The sequence below is a fragment of the Glandiceps talaboti genome, chromosome 6, assembly GCF_964340395.1.
Source record: "Glandiceps talaboti chromosome 6, keGlaTala1.1, whole genome shotgun sequence".
In the NCBI taxonomy this organism is placed as follows: domain Eukaryota; kingdom Metazoa; phylum Hemichordata; class Enteropneusta; family Spengelidae; genus Glandiceps; species Glandiceps talaboti.
Genome location: NC_135554.1, coordinates 1,388,693 through 1,409,439, shown reverse-complemented (window position 1 = coordinate 1,409,439; position 20,747 = coordinate 1,388,693). Strand labels below are relative to the sequence as shown.

Genomic DNA, 20,747 nt, shown 5'->3' with positions numbered 1-20,747 from the left:
AATTGATAATGTAATTAGTTGTACTACACTGCCATTGGTGCTATTTTTATGTACAGGATCCTACAAATCCAGCTGAAACTGTGATAGTTATAAGAAGTCTTGTACCAGCTGGAGTAGCTGGAGAAGATGGCCGCCTCATACCTGGTGACAGATTGGTTTATGTCAACGATACAACACTAGAAAATTGTAGTTTAGAGAGAGCTGTACAAGCTTTGAAAGGAGCCCCTCAAGGACCTGTCAGAATTGGTGTGGCTAAACCATTACCAGTACCTAATGCAGTACTCAGTGATCAGGTAAACACATACTCTCTTAAAGGCAGAGGTCCCCTATATAAAGGGGGTTATGGCTAATGTATGCATATGCCAGATATTCAGACTGTTGCAAGGAGCACTGACTTTGCACTCATTTCTTCATCCCATTTTGCACTGAACGAGTTTTTCCATGGCTTTCATATTTCATATACTGTTTGTAAATATAGAGTGATTGCAACTGAGTAGAAATAACTGATGTTGACAAGTTTGGTAGTCAATGTAGCAGGTTTACGATCGAATTGAGTCTAAATTTGATTCAAATTGGTCCAGTAAAAACCTTTGGCCCTGTTATCAATTTGGCTTACAAGTTACACAAAGTATGGACATGAGATAAGACACTGTGAATGATGCAAATAAAGAATGTGCAAATTGCCAAATATCAAACAATACAAGCGAACAAAAGGGTCTTTACGAACTCCATTAGCCCTAGACATTTTGCCTAAAATGCAAGCTCACATGTGTGAACGGTATTTGAAAATGATACATTGTTACTGAAATAGAATGACATTACAATGTTCCTCCAATATACCGGTATGTTCTGGGTTGCTACATTCCTTAGCAAAGTGATAATTTCCTTCTACAACTTTTTTGTGCTCCAAATTGAAGAGTTTTCTGTCAATTAGTTTTGTCTTTGATTACCTGATGTACCTAGTGTAGTTCCTATACCTGTCGACTGTTCTCTACATACAATCTCTGTGCATTTTGTTGAGGTGATCATAACGTGAACTATATACTAGACTAGGATCATGTAGGCATTAGAAAATATTTGTTTTATTTGAATTTCAGAGTTGAGAAATTGTATCAAAATCTTTCCGAGTTTCTCAAAAATCATGTCCAAATCTTTTGGCACTATCTGGCAATCCTCCTTGACATGTAAATGACATCGACTGACATCATAGACAAACATATGGAGACAGAGTGGAGACCAAACTAGACTTGGTACTCACCACCACGTATATATGCATTTTTAGTCCCCGCCGGACAAAGTCCGGGACGGGGACTTATGGATTGGGTTCCGTCTGTCCGTGCATCCGTGTGTCCGTCCGTCCGCAGCCGCCTAGCAGCCATTTTGTTTGTGAATTTTCCATGTCCAAAGCCATAACTCAGACATGCTTGAACAGATCTCATTCAAAGTTGATTTAGGACAGTGTTCTATGACATACATGTGCATATCCATTTTCATCGTGATATGATCCAATATGGCCGCCTGGCAGCCATTTTTTTTGCGAATTTTCCATGTCCAAAGCCATAACTCAGACATGCTTGAACAGATCTCATTCAAAGTTGGTATTAGGACAGTGTTTTATGACATACATGTGCATATTCATTGTTGTTGTGATACGATCCAATATGGCCGCCTGGCAGCCATTTTGTTTGCGATTTTTCTATGTCCAAAGCCATAACTCAGACATGCTTAAACAGATCTCATTCAAAGTTGGTTTTAGGACAGTGTTCTATGACATACATGTGCATATCCATTTGTTGTCATGATACGAGCCAATATGGCCGCCTAGCAGCCATTTTGTTTGCGAATTTTCCATGTCCAAAGCCATAACTCAGACATGCTTGAACAGATCTCATTCAAAGTTGGTTTTAGGACAGTGTTCTATGACATACATGTGCATATCCATTTTCATCGTGATACGATCCAATATGCCTGCCTGGCAGCCATTTTGTTTGCGAATTTTCCATGTCCAAAGCCATACCTCAGACATGTTTGAACAGATCTCATTCAAAGTTGGTATTAGGACAGTGTTCTATGACATACATGTGCATATCCATTTTCTTCATGATACGATCCCCCATACCCGACCCATCCTTTATTGTTGTAGGCATGTTGCATGTACAACAAGCAGACACAACATATCTAAGTCTGTTTGATTTATGTTCACAAGTGTTGTTGCGTGATCAGAGTAGTGATAATTCCTTAAAACCCAATCATAGCGGGGACTATGTCATTCTCAATGACTTGTAGTTACTTGTTGCATTTGTTTTGAAACAGCTCAGGTGGTACTTGTACACATTTGGAATAACTCAGAGTTAAGTTTAATCAATCATAAAACAGCCGTAATCGATACTGTCAAAGAACATGGAAGGAAAATTATCAGGAAAATCAATGACATTTCTACTAAACTGGAGATCTCACTTGCTATGTAGTGTACCGTAAATATGGATGTGCGATACTTCATCAATCACAGTCCCGGCCTCTGCGATCATGACTTGTGAAGTTAATTTGAAGTTTTCTCATAATGTTGTCAAAACACGACCTACATGTAATCTGTTACCCATGATAACATATTTTGTCATCTATCCAAAGATGTAATGATCGACCAAATGCCGACTCTAGTGTGCATCTGTACATTTAGAACTTTGTACAAATGATAATGGTGCAATGAGAAGTTGTCACTGTGTAACAGTGTTTGGATGGTGTAATTACAAATTGTCACTGTGTAACAGTGTTTGGATGGTGCAATGACAAATTGTCACTAACAGTGTTTGGATGGTGCAATGACAAATTGTCACTGTGTAACAGTGTTTGGATGGTGCAATGACAAATTGTCACTGTGTAACAGTGTTTGGATGGTTCAATGACAAATTGTCACTGTGTAACAGTATTTGGATGGTGCAATGACAAATTGTCACTGTGTATAAACAGTGTTTGGATGGTGCAATGACAAATTGTCACTGTGTAACAGTGTTTGGATGGTGCATTGACAAATTGTCACTGTGTAACTGTTTGGATGGTGCAATGACAAATTGTCACTGTGTAACAGTGTTTGGATGGTGCAATGACAAATTGTCACTGTAACTGTTTGGATGGTGCAATGACAAATTGTCACTGTGTAACTTTGGATGGTGCACTGACAAATTGTCACTGTGTAACAGTGTTTGGATGGTGCAATGACAAATTGTCACTGTAACAGTGTTTGGATGGTGCAATGACAAATTGTCACTGTGTAACAGTGTTTGGATGGTGTTGGAACAGGTCCCTCAAAACATATTCTCATGCTATCATTTTTTAGATCTTTATATAGAAATATGTGTTTCAACCAGACTGGGTGCCTGACTGTATGTACATACTGGAAAAAAAACATAGCAGAAACACTGTCACTTGTAAAAAAGTATAATAAGGAATCACAAGCCACTCTTTGGATTAGGCAAGACCTACATGTGACTGATATGTGTGAACAAGTGCTTATATGTTGATAAACTACCTGGGTTGGATTTACCAAATAATTAACTAAATATTATTTAGTAATCATGATTTTAATAATAATAAAGTTTATTTGAATATTGACCATTGTACCTGGGGTAGTTTTTTATGCTTAGTTAAAAAAAGGGGGTCATTTTACTAACATCCGTTGCCATGGTAACCAACATTACCATAAAATGTGGATCATTTTTCCAAAATTTGACAAGACATGGAAAAAAATATAAATTAGTAAAAAAAAATTCCTTGTTTTTGAGATGTATGAGATGGGGCTATCTGTTGTATCACAAATTGCCTAAAATAAGAGCTGTTTCCATGGAAATATAGACTAGACTAAAAATGTTATTTTGGTTAAACCCTACATATCTGGAAAATAACATGATGAAGTTAATTATAACATGATAGTTTATTTGCATTATTGACCACCCTACACTGGGTAGTTTGTTATGCTGAGTTAAAAAATAGTCGTCATTTTAGGAACATCTGTTACCATGGTAACCTAAATCACCATATTAACACAATGTATGTAAAATTTCAAATTACAAAAAAAATTCCTTACTTTTGGGATATATGCACTAGTGCTATCCATTGTAAGACAGATTATCTAAAATTGGATAGTGGCTTTCATGGAAACATAAAATACGCTTTCAAATACCATGTTTTAGTAAAAAATACATCTGACATACACCTACAAATGAATGGGTTTGCTATTAAAATATCAAATATATAGTCCAAATAAAATATGGAACTAGTGAGAAACTGAGTGATTGTAAAAGCTTAACATGTATATCAGAAGATATTTGCCGATTGCAAGGTCTAATTACGATCCCAAATATTGAAGGGCCGGGTCCGACTACATGTACATTACAACATGTCACACGTAAGGAGGGTGCTAAATGTACATACATAAACAAACTGGTGTGCAGGAATGTGAAGAAAATTACAGGCCTTCGCTATTTGAACAAAGTTCAACTTTCCTTTCTTGGCAGTGTAAATCATATACATACATGCATACGTAGTACATAAACTTCAGTTAAATATATGACATGATCGAGATGGATAAGCGGTGTAACGTTCGATTATGTAGATCTTTGAGTTTGACACAATGAAGAGTACAATTTAAAAATGCTAAAAATCAAATTATGAAAAAAAAACATGTTAAAATACGAGTAGCGCTGTTTTGCACAAATTGAACTTTCTAAAAAAAGATGAGTTTTTAGACGAGACTTAAAAACCTTCAAATTATTTGCACAACGGAGTTCTTGCGGTAGCTTATTCCACAGCAAAAGATCTATCCCCATAATACACGGTATTACCAATCGGTTGGTGCAAGCTGAGTGTACCCTCAGCAGTCGACTGAAAGATGCGGCCAGGAGCATGAACGCAAATGCTCCTCCCAGATAAACAACCATCTTCTGTTGCACATGTGCAAACCCACTTCCGTAGCGTAGGCACCTAGCCTGTTTGCACCTTGGGCTTTAAAAGTAGTAATGCCAATATAACACCAGTGAAGGGAAGGTAAATGAATAAACATTCCAAAAATGTAAGCAGATATGCCTAGCAACAAGATCACACCCATAGCAACAGTTAAATGATGATGTATATTGTAGATATAGCACACTGATGGGTAGGCATGTGAATAAATCTTCAAAAAATGTATGAAAATTGTCTAGAAGAACAAGAACATGAATACATTATCATAATAGAAAATTAAAGTTTACTCTCAACAGTTCTACAATGCCATTGGCGCTTTTATTTTGTATAATCTACTGTAGCTTCTGATGCCTGGACATTTATGATTCAAAGGAATGTTGCAAATTAAGTCAATTAGATTCTGACTGAAAGTAAATTGTAAATTTTTCAGATACCAACCCCTTTAAGGGAACTAGGAGTTGCTGCTGCTCCACTGAATGTACAAGATATAGACCAAGACATGGAAGTGATTGAATTAATGTCACCTGACCTGATACAGGATAAAGAACAGCAACAACTAGACACAAAAAGAAGAGAAGCAAGCCTACCAACTGTGTCAAAGACATCACCTGATGATAAAGAACAGCAAGAGAGCATTGAAATAATGACAAGAGAAGCTAGGATGGCTATGAATCAATATTCAGTGGCAACTGGAGAACAAGAAAAGACTCCCACACCACCACCACCACCACCACCACCACCAGAGCCAACCTCTGCACCAATGTTTAGAGCACCCCCACCGTTGTTCTACTCATCATCTGAAGAACTTGAAGATGAAGAAGATGAAGACACCCAAGAAACTCTGAAGCCATCTGTTGAAGAGCAAGAGAAAATAGAAAAAATGAGACGAGAGGCAATGATGGCCATGAACATGTACGCTACTGCTACTGGACAATCTGTGGAGGTTTCCAAACCACAGCCAATCAGGCCACCATCAGCACAATCATCACCACCACCACCCCAAGTTATAGATACTGACAAAAAGAAAGAAGAAGAGGGGAAAATAGCAGCTGCACGTAGGGAAGCTGCTATGGCAATGAATGCTTTTGCTGTGGCAACTGGAAAACCCATTGAGGCTGTCAGCCAGCCCTCTCCAGAACCTGAACCTGTACCTGAACTTGAACCCAAACTGGAATCAGATCCAGAAGAAGTGGATGAAGAAGATGAACGTATTGAGGCAATGAGGAGAGATGCTATGATGGCCATGAATGCTTTTGCCATTGCCACCGGACAGAGTGAAACACAAGATATGGATGTTGTATCTGCAACACCTGTCATGATAGAGGTAAAGAGACTTGATGACAAGAAAGCTGATATTATAGAAAAAGAGACAACACATGATGTTGAAGCAGTACAGGTAGAATCTATTCCTTTACAGATAGACCAAGTGAGACATGTTGACTCCTGTTCAAGCAGGTCATCTACCACCTCAGTCATTGAAGATGAGGAATATGAGATGGAAGGAGTCAAAGAAGATAAATTGTTTGGAAAGATCCCAATCCCTGACCCTAGCAGGGAGGAGGGTGTAGACTTGGGGACTGTAGAGCAAGCTTCGATCTCCTCCACCTCCTCCTCCTCCTCTAAATCAGAGGATGTGACAGGAGAGGAAATTGGTTCTAATTTTGATGTTGATGTGGCTATAAATGAAATGCATGTTGGCACTAACTTTGATCCGCATGGCAACACTAATGACTTGCATGCTAGTATAGAATTGTCATCAGTGTCATCAGACACATCCCATACATCATTCTCAGCATCGTCTGATGATCAACAGGGCATAGATGTGGATGCAGAGCCATTGCATGCTGATGTTGAATTTGAACACCCTATAACAACACAGACAGTGTATGGTGCGCAGGCCAACTTAGACATTGATAGACAAGATGAAATAGAGGCTGTGCATGTTGATGTAGAGTTTGAAAGGCCAAGTGAAGTAACTGATGAATTCACTCCAGCTGTATTACAGGTATTGTATATGATACATGATACATTGTGATATCAAGATTATTAGTGCAGATACAATATACACATTGATATATGATATGATCTAACAATTAGGTACAGGAATATCCACTATAGATGGATGGATGGATGGATAGATAGATAGATAGATAGATAGATAGATAGATAGATAGATAGATAGATAGATAAATACACATGCATATGTGCATACATATTATTATGTACACATATACAAACATACATACATACATACATATGTATATACGTACGTACATACGTACGTACGTACGTATGTATGTGCGTGCATGCATCCATGCATGCATATATACATACATATACACGTGAACACACTACTGTCATACTAAGAACTCATTTCACTCACACCGATGAACACACACTACTGTCATACTAAGAACTCATTTCACTCACACCGATGAACACACACTACTGTCATACTAAGAACTCATTTCACTCACACCGATGAACACACACTACTGTCATACTAAGAACTCATTTCACTCACACTGATGAACACACACTACTGTCATACTAAGAACTCATTTCACTCACACCGATGAACACACACTACTGTCATACTAAGAACTCATTTCACTCACACCGATGAACACACACTACTGTCATACTAAGAACTCATTTCACTCACACTGATGAACACACACTACTGTCATACTAAGAACTCATTTCACTCACACCGATGAACACACACTACTGTCATACTAAGAACTCATTTCACTAAAACTGATGAAAACACACTACTGTCATACTAAGAACTCATTTCACTCACACTGATGAACACACACTACTGTCATACTAAGAACTCATTTCACTAAAACTGATGAACACACACTACTGTCATACTAAGAACTCATTTCACTCACACTGATGAACACACACTACTGTCATACTAAGAACTTATTTCACTCACACCGATGAACACACACTACTGTCATACTAAGAACTCATTTCACTCACACTGATGAACACACACTACTGTCATACTAAGAACTCATTTCACTCACACTGATGAACACACACTACTGTCATACTAAGAACTGATTTCACTCACCGATGAACACACACTACTGTCATACTAAGAACTCATTTCACTCACACTGATGAACACACACTACTGTCATACTAAGAACTCATTTCACTCACACTGATGAACACACACTACTGTCATACTAAGAACTCATTTCACTCACACTGATGAACACACACTACTGTCATACTAAGAACTCATTTCACTCACACTGAAATAAATATTATGGAGTATCTGACTTAAAAATAAATATTACAAATAAATACAAACTCATTGACAATTTCATCTATTAGTCATAGAGAATTATTGGGGGGGGGGGGGTCTCTAAGTCTTCAAGAGAGACTTGTTTTGCAAGATATTTTACTGTTAACAAGTTGAAGTGTAAGGTTGTCAATCTCTGCTTGCTTCCTTACTTATCAATAGTCTGTCCTAAGAGTTGCATGTCAGATAACAGTTTATAAGTGTATACCTCCCCCAACAAAGACACATCATTTTTAGCATACCTGAGGCTGGCATGGACAAGTGTGTGTGTGTGTGTGTGTGTGTGTGTGTGTGTGTGTGTTTGTGTGGGTGTGGGTGTGGGTGTGTGTGTGTGTGTGTGTGTGTGTGTGTGTGAACAACTTAAAGTCAGTTTTTTAGGTCAATAAATGTGATTCGTTGTGTGAGAAAATGCTGTGACTCAGCCTAGAAATGAAAGGTTATTGTTACCTCCCGTAAGGGTACGGGAGGTATTAAAAGGGGAATGTTTGTCTGTCTGTCTGTCTGTCTGTCTGTCTGTCTGTCTGTGTCATCATTTTCTAAAAATCGGTTGGCTCAATTGTAATGAAATTTGGGATATATGATGTTTAGGGTAATAGCTAGACCTGATTAGGTTTTGAGCCAGATCGGTTAATGTTTAATTAGAGAAATTTGCATATTAATGAAATCAACTAATTACGCAATATCATAAGACTGCATACTTCAATTTCAATATAATTTAGTATATTCGTTAAACATAACAACATACATTTGTCCTATAAAATTCGTTGATGTATCTTACAGTGTTAATGAATAATTTGCATAATTAATTATTTTTGGTAATTAGGCTATATCTTAAGAACACATACTTCAAATTCAACATAATTTAGTACATACGTTAACCATAAGAAAACACATATGTCCTATCAAGTTTGTTGATGCACCGTACAGTGTTAATGAATAATTTGCATAATTAATGATTTTCGGTAATTAGGCTATATCTTAAGAAAACATACTTCAATTCCAATATAATTCAGTACACACGTTAACCCTAACAATCGCATATGTCCTGTAAAGCTTGTTGGTGTACCTTTCAGTGTTAATGAATAATTTGCATAATTAATGATTCTTGGTAATTAGGCTATATCTTACGACTGCATACTTCAATTTCAATACAATTCAGTACATACATTAAAAATAACAAATTGTGTATGTCCTATAAAGTTAGTTGATGTACCTTACAATGTTAATGATTAATTTGTATAATTAATGATTTTCTGTAATTAGGATATGTCACAAGAATGCATACTTGAATTTCAATATCATTGACTACATACATTAACCATAACAAAGCGGATATATCCTATAAAATTTGTTGATATAGCTTACAGTTGTAATGAACAATTTGCATAATTAATTATTTTAGGTAACTAGGGTGTATCTGAAAATTGCAAGCTTCAAATTTCATATAATATGATACATATATCAACCATAATAATACGCACCTCTCCTATGAAGTTTGTTGCTACAACCTTTACCTTTAATGAGTATTTTGAATAATGAACGATATTCAGTAATTAAGCAGTATCAGGCACTCTTACATACATTAACCTAAGAAAGCACGCTTGTCAAAAAAACAAAGCTTGTTACCATGATAGTTTTTTTAGTTTAATGACTTATTTGCATAATTAGTGATTCCCTTACAGGAGGCATTCAGTTTAAATCTGGTTTTATTGATGCAATGAAACCATTAAATCTTTTATGGGCTACTTCACATCTCAATGTCAGTGGCATCATACTCCACTGTCTATGGTGGCATCAAGATTAACCTCTGTCTGAGGTTGCTTGGAAACCCTGTTTTAGAACAGCTGAATTAAATCATAGACACTGTCTATGATTAAAACAGGTTCATTCATGCTACAGACATGATAGTCTTGTCCATCTATAGATCTGTCTGTCTGTCTGCCAATTTGTGATTGACTTAATCTTGAAGTCAAAACACACTGGGAAGAATATTTTAATATGTGGTAGGGATGTTTATTTCAGTCTTTAGTTAGCACAACTGAACTAATGAAGTTCAAGTGCTATATGCATGGTCTGTCTGTCTGTCTGTCTGTCTGTCTGTCTGTCTGTCTGTCTGTCTGTCTGTGTCTTTGTATGGATAACTTAAACACAAAACCCACCAAATCAATTGCCTTGGTATTTGCTTAGTTTTGGAGTTCAGTTTGGAAATTGTTGAAATGATAATGATTGCATCAGAGATGTGCACTTTGGGTCAAAAAATTTACACTCACAAATTACTGGCCAGATCGGTCTGAAATTTGGTGGGAACATTCTTAGGGGTGTTTAGATTAAAAATTGTTCATGGCATGATGGTCCAATCAGTGATATGCCAAATATGGATAAAATGTGTATTTTTGATTAAAAATCTATCATTCCAAAACTACTGAGCAAACGGGCCTGACATTTGGTTGGAGTTTAGTGGAATGTGTCTGAGGTGTTATTCTGTTATTGTTCAAAACATTTTGACACAACTAGCCCTAGCAACCATGACCATGCCCTTACCAATAGTAAAATTATGTATTTTACAAAGATAACAATGGGATGGGAAGGTAAGGGAATAAAGATTCAAAAAATGTATGCAAATATGCCTAGCAACAATATGCCCATAACAACAGCCAAATTATGATGTATATTGCAAAGATGAAACATGGCATCGGTATGTAAGTGAATAACGATTCCAAAAATGTAAGCATATATGCTTAGCAACGAGACCATGCCCATAGCAATGGCCAAATACAGAGGTGTGACTTGTCATAACCAAGGCTGCATGATTAACTAAGATCTTTACTGCTTATCATTACAATTAAGATGAAATCACCTATTTCCTTAACATTAATCCATGGTTTTTTTTCTTGTATGTGTTGTATTCTTCTGTTTCTCTTAGGATTCAGATGATAGTGGTGAATATGAATTCATGACCTCTCCCCCACCCTTACCTGATGAGCCCCCTCCTCCACTGCCAGACATTCCTCCACCAGATTTAGGTGAAAGAGGTGTAAAAACACCAGAAGAATCCTTCCAAGAGCCAATCTCTGTCATGCCAGTGGCACCAGTTGCCATGGCGACTCTGGAGCGACAAGAAGATGCATTTTCTTCACGTGGATCAACTCCAGTCAGTTCACCTAACATGTTGGATAGGAAAGCTTCTGTTATATTACCAGAATTCCTGGAGAGAACAATAAGAATAAAGAAAGGAAATGCTGGACTTGGTGAGTCAAACTATGGAATAGTGGAAGGATAAGACATGTATACTGTCAGTGGTTATTAGGTGTTTGGGACACTAACTGTAAATAGTATTAACTATTAGTTTTAAGTCAAGATGTCATCATTAAATAAATCCAGTTTACTCTTATAGAAATACCTGATGGTACTCAAGATACATAATTATAGAAATACCTGATGATACTCAAGATACATAGTTATAGAAATACCTGATGGTACTCAAGATACATAGTTATAGAAGTACCTGATGTTACTAAAGATACATAATTATAGAAATACCTGATGATACTAAAGATACATAATTATAGAAATACCTGATAATACCAAAGATACATAATTATAGAAATACCTGATGATACCAAAGATACATAGTTATAGAAATACCTGATGGTACTAAAGATACATAATTATAGAAATACCTGATGATACTAAAGATACATAATTATAGAAATACCTGATAATACCAAAGATACATAATTATAGAAATACCTGATGGTACTAAAGATACATAATTATAGAAATACCTGATGATACTAAAGATACATAATTATAGAAATACCTGATGATACTAAAGATACATAATTATAGAAATACCCTGATGATACCAAAGATACATAATTATAGAAATACCTGATGGTACTCAAGATACATAATTATAGAAATAGCTGATGGTACTAAAGATACATAATTATAGAAATACCTGATGATACTAAAGATACATAATTATAGAAATACCTGATGGTACTCAAGATACATAATTATAGAAATACCTGATGATACTAAAGATACATAATTATAGAAATACCTGATGATACTAAAAAGACATAATTATAGAAATACCTGATGATACTCAAGATACATAATTATAGAAATACCTGATGATACTAAAGATACATAATTATAGAAATACCTGGTGATACTAAAGATACATAATTATAGAAATACCTGATGATACTAAAGATACATAGTTATAGAAATACCTGATGATACTAAAGATACATAATTATAGAAATACCCTGATGATACTAAAGATACATAATTATAGAAATACCTGATGATACTAAAGATACATAATTATAGAAATACCTGATGATACTAAAGATACATAATTATAGAAATACCTGATGATACTAAAGATACATAATTATAGAAATACCTGATTGTACTAAAGATACATAGTTATAGAAATACCTGATAATATTAAAGATACATAATTATAGAAATACCTGATGATACCAAAGATACATAATTATAGAAATACCTCATGATACCAAAGATACATAATTATAGAAATACCTGATGATACTAAAGATACATAATTATAGAAATACCTGATGATACTAAAGATACATAATTATAGAAATACCCTGATGATACTAAAGATACATAATTATAGAAATACCTGATGATACTCAAGATACATAGTTATAGAAATACCAGATGGTACTCAAGATACATAATTATAGAAATACCTGATGATACTAAAGATACATAATTATAGAAATACCTGATGATACTAAAGATACATAATTATAGAAATACCTGATGATACTAAAGATACATAATTATAGAAATACCTGATGATACTAAAGATACATAATTATAGAAATACCTGATAATACCAAAGATACATAATTATAGAAATACCTGATGGTACTCAAGATACATAATTATAGAAATACCTGATGATACTAAAAAGACATAATTATAGAAATACCTGATGATACTAAAGATACATAATTATAGAAATACCTGATGATACTAAAGATACATAATTATAGAAATACCTGATAATACTAAAGATACATAATTATAGAAATACCTGATGGTACTAAAGATACATAATTATAGAAATACCTGATGGTACTAAAGATACATAATTATAGAAATACCTGATGATACTAAAGATACATAATTATAGAAATACCTGATGGTACTCAAGATACATAATTATAGAAATACCTGATGATACTAAAGATACATAATTATAGAAATACCTGATGATACTAAAAATACATAATTATAGAAATACCTGATGATACTCAAGATACATAATTATAGAAATACCTGATGACACTAAAGATACATAATTATAGAAATACCTGATGATACTAAAGATACATAATTATATAAATACCTGATGATACTAAAGATACATAATTATATAAATACCTGATGATACTAAAGATACATAATTATATAAATACCTGATGATACTAAAGATACATAATTATAGAAATACCTGATGATACTAAAGATACATAATTATAGAAATACCTGATGATACTAAAGATACATAAATATAGAAATACCTGATTGTACTAAAGATACATAGTTATAGAAATACCTGATGATACTAAAGATACATAATTATAGAAATACCTGATGATACTAAAGATACATAATTATAGAAATACCTGATAATACTAAAGATACATAATTATAGAAATACCTGATTGTACTAAAGATACATAATTATAGAAATACCTGATGGTACTAAAGATACATAATTATAGAAATACCTGATGGTACTAAAGATACATAATTATAGAAATACCTGATGATACTAAAGATACATAATTATAGAAATACCTGATGGTACTCAAGATACATAATTATAGAAATACCTGATGATACTAAAGATACATAATTATAGAAATACCTGATGATACTAAAAATACATAATTATAGAAATACCTGATGATACTCAAGATACATAATTATAGAAATACCTGATGATACTAAAGATACATAATTATAGAAATACCTGATGATACTCAAGATACATAATTATAGAAATACCTGATGATACTAAAGATACATAATTATAGAAATACCTGATGATACTAAAGATACATAATTATAGAAATACCTGATGATACTAAAGATACATAATTATAGAAATACCTGATAATACCAAAGATACATAATTATAGAAATACCTGATGGTACTCAAGATACATAATTATAGAAATACCTGATGATACTAAAGATACATAATTATATAAATACCTGATGATACTAAAGATACATAATTATATAAATACCTGATGATACTAAAGATACATAATTATAGAAATACCTGATGATACTAAAGATACATAATTATAGAAATACCTGATGATACTAAAGATACATAAATATAGAAATACCTGATTGTACTAAAGATACATAATTATAGAAATACCTGATAATACCAAAGATACATAATTATAGAAATACCTGATAATACCAAAGATACAAAATTATAGAAATACCTGATGATACTCAAGATACATAATTATAGAAATACCTGATGATACTAAAGATACATAATTATATAAATACCTGATGATACCAAAGATACATAATTATAGAAATACCTGATTGTACTAAAGATACATAGTTATAGAAATACCTGATAATATTAAAGATACATAATTATAGAAATACCTGATGATACCAAAGATACATAATTATAGAAATACCTGATGATACCAAAGATACATAATTATAGAAATACCTGATGATACTAAAGATACATAATTATAGAAATACCTGAAGATACTAAAGATACATAATTATAGAAATACCCTGATGATACTAAAGATACATAATTATAGAAATACCTGATGATACTCAAGATACATAGTTATAGAAATACCTGATGGTACTCAAGATACATAATTATAGAAATACCTGATGATACTAAAGATACATAATTATAGAAATACCTGATGATACTAAAGATACATAATTATAGAAATACCTGATAATACCAAAGATACATAATTATAGAAATACCTGATGATACCAAAGATATATAATTATAGAAATACCTGATGATACTAAAGATACATAATTATAGAAATACCTGATAATACCAAAGATACATAATTATAGAAATACCTGATGGTACTAAAGATACATAATTATAGAAATACCTGATGATACTAAAGATACATAATTATAGAAATACCTGATAATACTAAAGATACATTATTATAGAAATACCTGATAATACCAAAGATACATTATTATAGAAATACCTGATGATACTAAAGATACAGTTATAGAAATACCTGATGATACTAAAGATACATAATTATAGAAATACCTGATGGTACTCAAGATACATAATTATAGAAATACCTGATGATACTAAAAAGACATAATTATAGAAATACCTGATGATACTAAAGATACATAATTATAGAAATACCTGATGATACTAAAGATACATAATTATAGAAATACCTGATAATACTAAAGATACATAATTATAGAAATACCTGATTGTACTAAAGATACATAATTATAGAAATACCTGATGGTACTAAAGATACATAATTATAGAAATACCTGATGGTACTAAAGATACATAATTATAGAAATACCTGATGATACTAAAGATACATAATTATAGAAATACCTGATGGTACTCAAGATACATAATTATAGAAATACCTGATGATACTAAAGATACATAATTATAGAAATACCTGATGATACTAAAAAGACATAATTATAGAAATACCTGATGATACTCAAGATACATAATTATAGAAATACATGATGATACTAAAGATACATAATTATAGAAATACCTGATGATACTAAAGATACATAATTATAGAAATACCTGATGATACTAAAGATACATAATTATAGAAATACCTGATGATACTAAAGATACATAATTATAGAAATACCTGATGATACTAAAGATACATAATTATAGAAATACCTGATGATACTAAAGATACATAATTATAGAAATACCTGATGATACTAAAGATACATAGTTATAGAAATACCTGATGATACTAAAGATACATAATTATAGAAATACCTGATGGTACTCAAGATACATAATTATAGAAATACCTGATGATACTAAAGATACATAAATATAGAAATACCTGATTGTACTAAAGATACATAGTTATAGAAATACCTGATGATACTAAAGATACATAATTATAGAAATACCTGATTGTACTAAAGATACATAATTATAGAAATACCTGATGATACTAAAGATACATAATTATAGAAATACCTGATTGTACTAAAGATACATAGTTATAGAAATACCTGATGATACTAAAGATACATAATTATAGAAATACCTGATGGTACTCAAGATACATAATTATAGAAATACCTGATGATACTAAAGATACATAAATATAGAAATACCTGATGATACTAAAGATACATAAATATAGAAATACCTGATGATACTAAAGATACATAAATATAGAAATACCTGATGATACTAAAGATACATAATTATAGAAATACCTGATAATACCAAAGATACATAGTTATAGAAATACCTGATGATACTAAAGATACATAATTATAGAAATACCTGATGATACTAAAGATACATAAATATAGAAATACCTGATGGTACTAAAGATACATAGTTATAGAAATACCTGATGATACTAAAGATACATAATTATAGAAATACCTGATGATACTAAAGATACATAATTATAGAAATACCTGATAATACCAAAGATACATAATTATAGAAATACCTGATAATACCAAAGATACATAATTATAGAAATACCTGATGATACTAAAGATACATAATTATAGAAATACCTGATGATACTAAAGATACATAATTATAGAAATACCTGATTGTACTAAAGATACATAGTTATAGAAATACCTGATGATACTAAAGATACATAATTATAGAAATACCTGATGATACTAAAGATACATAATTATAGAAATACCTGATGATACCAAAGATACATAATTATAGAAATACCTGATTGTACTAAAGATACATAGTTATAGAAATACCTGATGATACTAAAGATACATAATTATAGAAATACCTGATGATACTAAAGATACATAATTATAGAAATACCTGATAATACCAAAGATACATAATTATAGAAATACCTGATGATACTAAAGATACATAATTATAGAAATACCTGATAATACCAAAGATACATAATTATAGAAATACCTGATAATACCAAAGATACATAATTATAGAAATACCTGATGGTACCAAAGATACATAATTATAGAAATACCTGATGATACTAAAGATACAGTTATAGAAATACCTGATGATACTAAAGATACATAATTATAGAAATACCTGATGATACTAAAGATACATAATTATAGAAATACCTGATAATATTAAAGATATATAATTATAGAAATACCTGATGATACCAAAGATACATAATTATAGAAATACCTGATAATACCAAAGATACATAATTATAGAAATACCTGATGATACTAAAGATACATAATTATAGAAATACCTGATGATACTAAAGATACATAATTATAGAAATACCCTGATGATACTAAAGATACATAATTATAGAAATACCTGATGATACCAAAGATATATAATTATAGAAATACCTGATGATACTAAAGATACATAATTATAGAAATACCTGATAATATTAAAGATATATAATTATAGAAATACCTGATGGTACTCAAGATACATAATTATAGAAATACCTGATGATACTAAAGATACATAATTATAGAAATACCTGATGATACCAAAGATATATAATTATAGAAATACCTGATGATACTAAACATACATAATTATAGAAATACCTGATGATACCAAAGATATATAATTATAGAAATACCTGATGATACTAAAGATACATAATTATAGAAATACCTGATAATATTAAAGATATATAATTATAGAAATACCTGATGGTACTCAAGATACATAATTATAGAAATACCTGATGATACTAAAGATACATAATTATAGAAATACCTGATGATACCAAAGATATATAATTATAGAAATACCTGATGATACTAAACATACATAATTATAGAAATACCTGATGATACCAAAGATATATAATTATAGAAATACCTGATGATACTAAAGATACATAATTATAGAAATACCTGATAATATTAAAGATATATAATTATAGAAATACCTGATGGTACTCAAGATACATAATTATAGAAATACCTGATGGTACTCAAGATACATAATTATAGAAATACCTGATGATACTAAAGATACATAATTATAGAAATACCTGATGATACCAAAGATATATAATTATAGAAATACCTGATGGTACTAAAGATACATAATTATAGAAATACCTGATAATACTAAAGATATATAATTATAGAAATACCTGATGGTACTAAAGATACATAATTATAGAAATACCTGATGATACTAAAGATACATAATTATAGAAATACCTGATGGTACTAAAGATACATAATTATAGAAATACCTGATGATACTAAAGATACATAATTATAGAAATACCTGATGATACTAAAGATACATAATTATAGAAATACCTGATTGTACTAAAGATACATAGTTATAGAAATACCTGATGATACTAAAGATACATAATTATAGAAATACCTGATTGTACTAAAGATACATAATTATAGAAATACCTGATGATACTAAAGATACATAATTATAGAAATACCTGATAATACCAAAGATACATAATTATAGAAATACCAGATGGTACTCAAGATACATAATTATAGAAATACCTGATGATACTAAAGATACATAATTATAGAAATACCTGATAATACCAAAGATACATAATTATAGAAATACCTGATGATACTAAAGATATATAATTATAGAAATACCTGATGATACTAAAGATACATAATTATAGAAATACCTCGATGATACTAAAGATACATAATTATAGAAATACCTGATGATACTAAAGATACATAATTATAGAAATACCCTGATGATACTAAAGATACATAATTATAGAAATACCTGATGATACTAAAGATACATAATTATAGAAATACCCTGATGATACTAAAGATACATAGTTATAGAAATACCTGATGATACTAAAGGTACATAATTATAGAAATACCTGATGATACTAGAGATACATAATTATAGAAATACCTTGATGGTACTAAAAATACATAATTATAGAAAAAACTTGATACTAAATATACATAATAATTATTATGTGCAAGTAAGCAGTTTTACTTGTCTGCGCAGGCAGGAACAGAGATTGTGTGGTTGGAAATTTTCCACATCCTGTTTGAATATTCTTACCTTTGTTTTTCTTATAAACTGATTGTATACAAGGTTGTTTATACTCAATGCGTATTTTAATACAACAACTATTGTGTTTGGTATTAGTAACCTTATAGTGCAGAGATGGCTTTGATGTTTGTATTAAACACAAGTTGTCTCTAATATCTCAATATTCTAGTCAGATAGAATGTCACTACTTGTGTTACTGGATGCATGCATACCATTATGATAATTCACCATAAAAGTAAATCTTTAAATGTGTAGCACAGTGTTAATTTTCGGGACATGATTCAAGAAATGGATCTTTCTTTGGTGGTTATATAGTGGGTATCTATACATATATCTTTTACAAGACATTTGAAGGATGGCGTTGTTACAGTTATGTTGTAGTTTAATGTTTGTATGGCAGTAGTTAACCCAATGATACAGCCATAATATGTATGTAAACCCAATGATACCCACAAGTGTCAAATGTATAGTGTAAACCCAATGATACCCACAAGTGTCATATGTATGTAAACCCAATCATACAACCATAATATGTATGTAAACCCAATGATACCCATACCTCTCTGTATGTAAACCCAATGATACCCAAAACTGTGTCTGTATGTAAACCCAATAATCCTACCTGTGTCTGTATGTTAACCCAATGATACCCAAAACTGTGTCTGTATGTAAACCCAATGATACCCAAAACTGTGTCTGTATGTAAACCCAATGATACCCAAAACTGTTGCCTGTATGTAAACCCAATGATAGCCACAACCATGTCTGTATGTACACCCAATGATAACCATACCTCTCTGTATGTAAACCCAATGATACCCATACCTCTCTGTGTGTAAACCCAATGATACCCATACCTGTGTCTGTATGTTAACCCAATAATCCTACCTGTTTCTGTATGTAAACCCAATGATACCCACAACCGTGTCTGTATGTAAACCCAATGATACCCATACCTGTGTCTGTATGTAAACCCAATGAAAGCCACAACCGTGTCTGTATGTAAACCCAATGATACCCACAACCCTGTCTGTATGTAAACCCAATGATACCCATACCTGTGTCTGTATGTAAACCCAATGAAAGCCACAACCGTGTCTGTATGTAAAC

General features: G+C 32.0%; 1 protein-coding gene across 1 annotated transcript in view; it reads left to right on the top strand.

The window, feature by feature from the left end:
* The window catches only part of LOC144436445 (multiple PDZ domain protein-like), a 330,925-nt gene that overhangs the window by 34,837 nt on the left and 275,341 nt on the right, over positions 1-20,747 (top strand). Inside the window, exons 12-14 of the mRNA XM_078125244.1 lie at positions 57-293; positions 5,387-6,961; positions 11,205-11,529. Coding sequence (XP_077981370.1) covers positions 57-293; positions 5,387-6,961; positions 11,205-11,529 — 2,137 coding nt within the window. The remainder of the gene's footprint in view (positions 1-56; positions 294-5,386; positions 6,962-11,204; positions 11,530-20,747) is intronic.